The following is a 9980-nucleotide window of genomic DNA, read 5'->3' as shown; positions in this document are numbered from 1 at the left end:
GCCAGTGTGTGTTGGTTCACAGTCCAGACAAGCTGTAGTTTTCAAGCTTATTGCTGCCCTCTGCTGCTGGAAATGGGAAGTGATTCACAAAAGAGGAGGGAAGGGACAAGAAACTGAAGATATACGATATTAGAGTAGCCGTTATTAAGCACTTACAGCTACGATATCCTGGAAATAGATGCTACTTTAACTCCCTTGTCGTCCTAAGACGGTATGTGTAGGCAGTGTTTAGCCTTCTGGATGGAATAAACATAAAATGTAATGAAATTAAACTGTATTCATAACAACTATAACTAAACTTTATAAAATAACTACAGTTTGTTTGTGGCTTAATTTAATTTCTTTAATTTAATTTCTAATATTAAAAAAAGAAAGAAGGAAAAATAAACGTGTCTTTCCCTTTTCTCACCAGCAGATGGCGAACTCTCCCTGCTCCCGGTGAACCAGCTGATCCGAAATGAGCCAATCAGCGCCGTGGATTTGCGTAACCATGGAAACAGGCGAGGCTTTCAGTTAGCAGGGGCTTCTCTTTGACCAGCCATGGTTTCCATGTTTATTCGAGGCTGATCCGTGATCCGTGATTCGTAATTTGCAGCTCATCAATCACATTTCAGTACATGAGAGTCGACTTGACCAGCCTGGAGGACGCAGTGCTAGCTAGCTTGCTGCATCCAATCGCTGGAGCTTGTTTGCTAACACTGGAGCTGAGAACAGAGAGCCAGTCTGAAAGCTAGCCAGCTAGCTAGTGCTAAAGGTCAGCACCACTCTTTCCCCGACGTCCCAATGGCCTCTAATCCTAACGACGAGGCTGAGCTCAGCCAGAAACATGAGGAAATGTAAGTCCTGCGTCTGTGAAAGTACACAGCTCGACCTGTGGACCCAGTGCTAGCACATCAGCACCATAAACAAACAGCTGGGTGGAGTAGCCCCCACCCAGAACTCTGCCAAAGTGGACGTGCTGTTAGTAGCACTTAAAAAAATCTATTTGGACTATTTTACTGAGCAAGACTTAAATGTCATTGGACATAGCTAATGTACATCCAGCATCTGTCAGTTTTGGTCTATACAGCTAAATGATAAGCCCCAGACCCCCCAGAAAACCCCCAGAATTACACACAGTACTCCATCTGTTTCTCTACATACTCTGTTATCCTCCTTTCACCCTGTTCTTCAATGCTCAGGACCCTACAGGACTGACCCCCGCAGAGCAGGTGGCTAGTATTTGGGTGGTGGGTCATTCTCAGCACTGCAGTGACACTGACTGACATGGTGGTGGTGGTGTGTTAGTTATGTGTGCAGCGCTGGTACGAGTAGTGGATCAGACACAGCAGTGCTGCCGCTGGACTGAGAACAGTCCACCAACCAGAAATATCCAGCTAACAGCGTCATGCGGGCAGCAGTGGACGTCCTGCATCCTGTGAGCCCTGATGAAGGACTAGAGGATGACCAACACAAACTGTGCAGCAGGTGGACCGGCTAGGGAGGAGTGTTTTATAGAGTGGACAGTGAGTGGACGCTGTGCTTAAGAACTGCTGCGTTTGATCCACTCATACCAGCGCAACACACACTACCAACCCACCTCTGAACTGAATCACCTGGTGAACATTGCGCTTAGTTTTGCGTAGGTGCTGTGATTCAGCATAGATAACGTATGGGTTTATTTAGTGTTGCATCGAGACTGATACCATATCGGTCTCGGCAATAGAGAGCATCGATACCATGAAGGTTACTGACGTCCTAAACATTTTAGTTTATATCTTTCAACATTTTTGTTTGCATGCTTTGTAATAAAACCAAGCATTTCAACACCCAGTCATAAATAGTTATTACCATTAAACAGACATTTAATGAAACCTTTTGTTTTTGCAAAGGCTGAGTTTCAGCAGCTTGTTTAAAGGCCACATACTGAAGTTTACCTGAATGTGACAGTGCTTCAATAAGCAATTCTAAACTGGCACTTTGTCAGTCCTATAAAATGTGCTTTTTACACCAGTTAAAAAGCTGTTTGGTCGAGATTAGCCAGATTATGCTTCCCTATCTGCAACTGTTTCTGCATTATGGCCATTTTTATTTTATCAGCTCTGAAAAACTTTTCAAATGTGCAGTTTCTCAACCAGTAATGTTCTTTCAAGCTTATTATATTATATTTGGGATAAGACATAAAAAAGTACAACCTATAAAAAGTGGAACATCAGAAAATATCGGAAAGATGCAGAATCGGCAGATAGTTGCAAATTTGGTATTGTTATCGGAAAGGAAAAAGTGGTATCGGTACGTTCCTAGGTTTATGCAAGTGTATTGATTTAAGCATTACTACATTAATATAGTTATACATTGCTGTACATTTACAGAAAATCTTGGCTAATTATTTTTTATATAATTAAAGTAAGCAGCAGGAGCTAAAGTTCTTAATGTGTTCTCATATTGCATATGCATTATTTGTCTATTAAATTACATATCATCACAGCATTTCTTCTTTTTTTATGTTTTAACCTCACTTGTTTTGCCCTCAGTTCGGTTGCATCTACTTTTTCACCAAACCAGAGTTGATCCGTGTCACCTCCTGACTGTCTCGCGCCATTCCTGTCTTACAGTTTGGGGAGGAGAGCTGTTCTACTGCAACAGATGGAGATTTGCTATGAGCAGCAGAAGGCCAAGAAAAAGCAGCAGGCCATGACGTCTCAAGCTGCACATGAAAGGAACATGAGATTATTGGAGGTGCATGTCTTTTTAAAGTTGCCTATGGTACCAATGCCTACAGTCCTGCATTGCAGGGATGTAGAGAAGGGGAAAAACAACAGGCCCAGCTATTAGAATAGCTGCAGCTAGAACGGCTGAGTCTTTTCACAACTGTTAATAATTCCTTTCTGTATAAAGACTTTTAAAGTTTTTAACACCCGCTCCTTTCACTGCACAGTTTGCCGATTTCCCTGCTATAACACACATGATTCGGCTCATGAAGGGCTCGATAATTAGCTGCTGAGCTGAATCAGCTGTGTTAGGAAAGACCTCTGCAGGTCTATGGAAGCACACTATTGTAAGCCCACTAGTGTACAAATTGGGTATAAAAATCAAATTAGAAAACAATATATATGTGTTTATATATAAAATTGTTTTCTAATTTGACTTTTATACCCAATTTGCAAGGCCAATTACCCAATCCCTGTTCATTACAAGCAGTGCCCCCAATATGAAGCCATCCACAACAGTTTGAAAAGAGGCGGCTGATGCAGCATCGCTATGTAGATAGCATGTTTGGAGGAAAGTGGACCTCCCAGTTCCGATACAACAGCTAACAGACACCTTTGCTAACCAACATCATACTAGGAATCATGTGAAGAAGAAGTCTGAGATTGACATACGACTCCTTTTCTGCATTTCAGGATTTCCAAAAAGTTGAAAACTGTCTTCAGACACGACCACTCCTGCATCCTGATGTCATCAACCTTGAGGTATAATTACTTTCTAGTTGTTTCTTTTACGTTCACCTGCTAATATTTACAAAAATAAAGCAATAATAAACAGGCGGTGCATTACTGTGAAATGACCATGGTGATGCAAAAGCATGATGAACATTAGGCATGATCCGAAGCAGTAGTGTCTTTCATATCTTCTTTATCGTTGCTATTGTGGAATAATCTCCAAAATGACTGGGCAAGTTATGATGCTATTTTTCTTCTTCTGTGAAGTTGCCAATTTGGAGATGCAAGGTCCTTATTCCCTTTGTCGTTGTACATACTGTGTGTTTCAGACCCGTTATTGGGCGTCTGTGGAGCAGAAGCTTCCGAAATGGGAGAACTACTTGCTGGGGAAGGGTCCAACCCCTGCATCTGAAGCTGGACCACTGCAAAGACTTCAAGGGCACAGAGGTACTCAGCAAGACTCCTCACCTGCACGGGACAAGGGCAAGCCTCCTCGGCCCAAACCCAGATCTGTTGTCTGACGTTGCCTATAGTGATGGCTTGTTTCAAAGGATGGAGGCTTATCTTCTCAACCCTCAGACATGCAGTGCACATATAGATTGGAGGTGCACAGCTTATCATTGCTGTCAACATGTGGTACACCAAAGGTTCTAAAGTACTGCTCAGGATTGCAAAATTGAGATTAGATCTTGATCACTTGACCACTTTGGTGGAAGTGTAGAACCGAGCCCTTATTTTAGGCTCAGTGTCGGTACAGAAGCCGAAATGTACCTTCTGATCACTTCAGTCTAGCATCAGCAATCACATCCGCAGCCTGGGCGGTCTGAGAAGGGAAGTCCATATGGGCTGTGTGTGTGGGTGTGCTAATTTCCTTCTACTTTGATAAGTGTTGTGAGTAACACACGTCCGTATGATTCCTGTGTGTTTCCAGTATTAAATATATCACTAAAATCTAGTCTGACACTTTGGCTGTTAAACAGTTGGAGGATGTGAATGGGCAGCAGCACCTTTCATAGTTACAGCTAGTAGCACTTAGATCAGATCAGGAGACGTGGATCAGATCAGGGGGCAAAATAACCTGATTTGGACATCCCTAAAAATGCATAAAGGAAAAGTAGTCTAGCCTTTATTCCAAATGGACTTAATGAAGTGTGAATGTGAACACACCACTTTTCCTGTTTCAGTATTTATACTCTGTAGATCCTTTGGAAAATGGCAGGCTTTTTTGTAGGATATTTGTAGGCTCAGATGTTTCACTTCATGAGTAAGCCCACAAGGTGGCGCTCAAGTATCACTGGTACTGATACAAAACTGTTAAAGAATGTGTGAATTGAGAGATTTGCTTGGCCTGTGTTTGTACCCTGAATAAAATATCTTGACTTTTGCTATGTTAAAATGCTGCATCATCAAATGTACACACACACACACATGCACACACACACACATATATATATATATATATATATATATATATATATATATATATATATATATATATACAATTAAAATTATAAAATTCAAAAAAAAGATGAGTGCAAAAATCATGTCCAAATGCACTCATTGCTGACACAGATGTGCACACACACAGCTTGTCTAGTCTCTGTAGAGAAGTGCTGCCAATAGAATAGGACTCTCTGTAGCAGATAAACATGAATCTATTAGCACCATGTCTAATGCCAGGCGTAGGCTAGTAGGGTATAAAGCCCCCCAAAGTAGAACTGTGGAGCAGTGTGGAACTGTGCTCTCTGGAATAATGGTTGGTGCTCTGTCCAGTACTTTTTGGGATGAGTCGGGGGTGAGGTGGATTGGTGATCATTCAGCATCCTGACCAAGGTGTCCCAATACTTTTGTCCATACAGTGAACTGATCACTCCTCGCTGAATCTGAAGCAGATTACCCACGGTTCTGCTCACCGTTGCTAAATGCAATGGCTACACTTTCTGACTAAGGCCGGGCTTGCTTATGCAGACATCTTTTGGAATGCTGCCCCCCTCCGCCTTGCTTTCCCTTACCTGAGCTGTTGGTAGCGATGAGGTCATGTCTCTTTCATTGTGCAAATCCCCCACGATTGCTTTCCCTGTTCGCAGTAATTGCTTTTCCATTGTCTCTCTGGAGGGTGACCTGAGGTCAGCCACTTGACATATGTTCATAATAAGTCTATAGAAATGAGCCGCCTGATATAGGCTGAGCGATTAGGCTGGCTTTTGTGCTTTGCTCTCTGTGTTGGATCTGGTAATTTGGTCAATTTGAACTTGATGCATATTAATTGAACACAGTTTGCGTATTTTGTAACAAGTGTGTTTGCGGGGAGTACCTGCCAGCAGCATTCAGAGATGCATGTGAGGAAGAAGGAGGGGAAGGTTTTCATTAAAACTGAAAATCGATGAGAGACAGAATCCAGATTTTTGTCTGTTCTGTTGGTCAAATTTATAGACAATAGGCTGCAATATTGTGGGAAATGCAGTGGCCATTTTAATGTAATTTTTACTTCATTTATTTACTTTATCAATCTATTATGTCACTATTGATTTACTTTATTAATATAATTATCTGTCATTAAGCTAGACCAGTTATATTGTGATCATTCATAATAGATCCAGGCAAAAAGGCCCACCTCCCTCAACTCCCTAAAACATGTTATGCTTTATGCTTTACTCAAACACTAGCATAAATTAATATTCCTAGTTTCATTATTTTTTTATGTAATAATTTCCACAATGCTTTTCATACAAATCAGACAGTTAATGTTATTTACTGTTAGTTACTGGTATAATTTGCATTAAGTTACAGCCCATTTCTCTTGACCCTTAGTGTGTGTGTGTGTGTGTGTGTGTATATATATATATATATATATATATATATATATATATATATATATATATATATATATATAGTTTTAATATATAGTTTAAACATGTAATTACATGTTTAATTACAGTTATGCAATTACATTTACAGTCTATATTCTATATTCAGGTTTCCATTTCCTCCATTTGTTTCAAGAAACGCTAAAAACATGGCAACAATAAAAATTTGGATTTTTTAAATTGTTTTTGCAAAACAAGCTGAATCAACAACAATTTTTCAGAAGATCAGAAATGATTAAATGTATCGTCTTCTACACACAAATTGTGGTATTGTGGTAATTTTTGAAATTTCCGAATTCAATTTTTTATTTTTTTTTTTAGATTGAGAGTTGAATAATTGGACTGTTTTAAGATGTGAAAATAAAATGGCATATAGAAATTCTTTTCCTTTCAATTTCTTTTATTCAGCCTCTAAAATTCCAACATTTCCATCTTTTTAAGCCAAACGCAAGCAGTACCTCCACCTGGATTCAAACTGGAGTGATGGCACTATGTCAGCTCTCTCTCTCTCTCTCTCTCTCTCTCTCTCTCTCTCTCACTCACTGACCGAGATGGCGGGTCCCCAACTCCAGCCTAATTGTGATGATCAAACCTGCGCCGGGTGACGCGGAGTGGCGGCTTGACAAACGCGATCATCCGGATGGCCGGGGTTGAAGCGGTGCTGGTTGGCAGCTGCCCATGCTCCTCAGCTGGGACCCGCTCTTGCCCCTGAGGTCAGGGCACCAGTCGCAAAAAGGGGGGGGGGGCAGGGACTGGGGTGCTGGGGAAGGAGGGGGTGGTGGTGGTGGTGGTGGTGGGAGGGGGCTCAGTTATGGAGGGGGAGGAGGGGTGCGGGTGTAGAGGGAGGGGATAAGATGGCGAATTATCTAAAAGGGTTTTGAAGAGCACGATCTGGAGCCTTTCCAAATGACTAGCTCTGCATTGCGGGTTCTGTTGGAGAAAGCCCTGAGGTGCGTTGGCTACGGACACCACCAGGAAGGAGGCTAGCAGGGTGAAAGAGGGGACCAGAATGGAGTGTTAGAGCTGGGCTGGAGGCCATGCACACCTGGGCTTCAGCCAGATCTCCAGAGAAAAGGGGATTAGCATAAACTGATAGAGCCATCATCTCAGAAATCTTGACTTGACATTGGTTTCCTATTAGTTTGAGACTGAAACCCCAATACAGAAGAGAATGATCATCAGTTGTCCATTTTCACATCTAAACATTTGACCTAAAAATACACTACATTGACAAATGTATTTGGACACCCCCCTTTTCCTTGTTTCTTCTGAAATGATAAAATGGTTTATCCAGCATTTGTTGGAGTAACTGTCTCTGCTCTTACTAGATTTTGCAGCATTGCTTTGAGCATTTGATTGCATTTTGCCACAAGAATTTTAGTGAGGTCAGGGTGCTGGACAAGCACCACTCCTGCTTATCTCCCACTCCCCATTTCATCCTAAAAGTATCGGATGGAGCACCAACCATCATTCCAGAGAACACAGTTCCACTGCTCCACAGCTCAATGCCGAGGGGCTTCAAACCCCTCTAGCCCACACCTGACATTAGGCATGGTACCAATATATTTATATGTTTATCTGCTCCAGAGGGACTAGACAAGCTGTGTGTGTGTGCGTGCATTTGCACATCTCTGTCAGCAATGGATGCAACTTAAAGTAGCTGAACACATTCATTAGAAGGAAAGGAGCTTATTAATTTGTTACTCATCTTTGTGCTCATTGTTCAGGACGTTTAAGGAACTATTTGGTAACTAATCTCATATGGATGAATGTTCCGAAAGGGGTTCTTTTGGAGGAACACCTCAGAAGAACTGCTTTCGGTTGCTTCAAGAATGTTCGGTGGAGAACCACATGTGCATGTTTTGTAAATCAGATGTATAAGTGTGGAGAACCGTGGAGAAATGAGAAGTTCCTTGTTTTTAAGAATTGTACCTCCAAGCCGAGAACCAACCTTTCTTCCTTTGTATTTGGTGTACTTTGAAACTAACACCCAAGTCCTGCAGTTATATAATGAGACATGGAGGAGGAGGCCCACATACGGGTTCCTCAGGCTTAAACCGTTGCAGAAAATCAATTTAGCATTTTTTTAATTAACGTAATGATAATGACAGTTGTTGTTATTCAGTTTCAATGAGAAACAACCAAACAAAGCCCATTTTGTTGGAATTATCATTATAAAATGTATAATAAAATGATTACATTTGGCTGGGTAGATAACCCATACACTATATTTTTTTTAGAGCAGAACTAATTGTTATCTTTTTTGCCGTAACATCCCACCCACGTATCCGTAAGTGCCTTCTCTTCTCCCAGAACTGAAGGTCTTGGCTCATAGCGTAGCAGTCGCAGTGCACTTAAGCACAAATAGCTTTGTGCGCGAGATCCTTGGGGGGGAATTCTCTTCATGCTTGATGTCTTTATTCCTGAGCCGGTGCGGGTCTTCAGAGGCTTGTGTTGGGTTTTTGTGATTACCGAATTATGCCTTGTTTGCCCACGTATTGATTTAGTGCTTGAAAATTGTTGTTCCTCACAGGTCATCTTACCAGAAGGCTGAGTAGTCAAAACATCCACTCAAATTAATTGCATTTGTGAGGAGTGAGGAAAGCGAGCGAACGAGAGAGAGAGCAAGAGCGGGAGAGAGCAAGAGAGAGAATGTGCGAGAGAGGCTGTTTGCCTTTAATGAACAACGCAGGATAACTTTGACAGTGTTTGCGGTTTGTAGTTCCTTTTTAAGCATTCATTTGCACATGACTGCAAACAAATGCTTCTGACCCGGCGGACACCACCTATTATTGGGTCGGTCAACAGCATGTAATCCTTCATTGTACTTCCCTGATCTTTCCCTGTGTGTTAAAGTGAATATCAGCTTTAGGGTGGATCTGTAGGCCCGAGTTAATTACGATCCATCCATTGTGACACAAGGGAGTGGAAGTGAAGGAGGGAATCCTGAGGATTAACACCGGACATCTCAGCATTAACGGCCGTGTGGAACAATGAGGCCGAATCCAGATCAGTGTTCCAATAAGTATGGAAAAACGAGGCGTTTCACAGGAACACTGCTGTTTTTCCACTTAAATCGTCCAGAATATCGTCACAGACAGGCAAAAAAAAATAAAAATCACATACATTGTATCCATTTTCCATGACGAACGGACCAATAGAAATGCTCCGAAATTACTTGGAATAAAATCTAATTACATTGACTTCTATTTAAAGTTATGATGGTTTCCTGCTTCTCCTGTAAAGTTGCTGTGTTGGAGTTTTTTGTGTGACGGTATTATAATCACATGTACAATAAAAGCCAATAAACAAGCACTGAAAAGACTTGAAGGAACTGAACGTTAGCTTTATCTGTAAGTCTAAATTTAGCCAGAATTTGTCTTTGGTCAACAAATTTCCTTACTACAGGAAAACAGCAGTGGGATTAGTGTCTATTGTAATTGAGCCAGTGCTACAGATGCAGAAGATTAGCTTGGAATATGCTGGATTGTTCCTTTAATAGAAGTCTGTTGAGTGAACCCTTGCGCAAACGTTTTCTCCCCAGAGGATAAGCAGGCCTCGTTACGTTCCCATTTATTTGAGGTCGCTAGGCTTGTCTGCATTTATAGTTGTCTAATGGGGGTGCTTGGGTGGGTGGGTGGGTGGTTTGGGAGGGGGGTGCGGGTGGAGTTGAATGAGGAGCAGATTGTTT

General features: G+C 41.7%; 1 protein-coding gene across 1 annotated transcript; it reads left to right on the top strand.

Annotated features, from left to right (window-relative positions):
* Window positions 1-533: 533 nt before the first annotated feature.
* Window positions 534-4876, top strand: cep15 (centrosomal protein 15). Its single transcript, XM_072666041.1, has 4 exons — window positions 534-836; window positions 2595-2718; window positions 3384-3452; window positions 3752-4876. The coding sequence occupies exons 1-4, from the start codon at window positions 784-786 to the stop codon at window positions 3941-3943; spliced, it is 438 nt and encodes a 145-aa protein (XP_072522142.1). The 5' UTR covers window positions 534-783; the 3' UTR covers window positions 3944-4876.
* Window positions 4877-9980: the final 5104 nt, after the last annotated feature.

This window comes from Salminus brasiliensis, chromosome 21 (assembly GCF_030463535.1).
Source record: "Salminus brasiliensis chromosome 21, fSalBra1.hap2, whole genome shotgun sequence".
Lineage (NCBI taxonomy): Eukaryota > Metazoa > Chordata > Actinopteri > Characiformes > Bryconidae > Salminus > Salminus brasiliensis.
The sequence above is the reverse complement of the archived record's forward strand: the minus strand, read 5'-3'. Positions and strand labels throughout refer to the sequence as shown.

Excerpts from the sequence above, each read along its gene's own strand:
- cep15 (XM_072666041.1), top strand. The coding sequence starts at position 784 with ATGGCCTCTAATCCTAACGACGAGGCTGAGCTCAGCCAGAAACATGAG. Across the intron at positions 837-2,594 it reads AGCCAGAAACATGAGGAAAT|TTTGGGGAGGAGAGCTGTTC; the intron begins GTAAGTCCTGCG and ends CCTGTCTTACAG. Across the intron at positions 2,719-3,383 it reads GGAACATGAGATTATTGGAG|GATTTCCAAAAAGTTGAAAA; the intron begins GTGCATGTCTTT and ends TCTGCATTTCAG.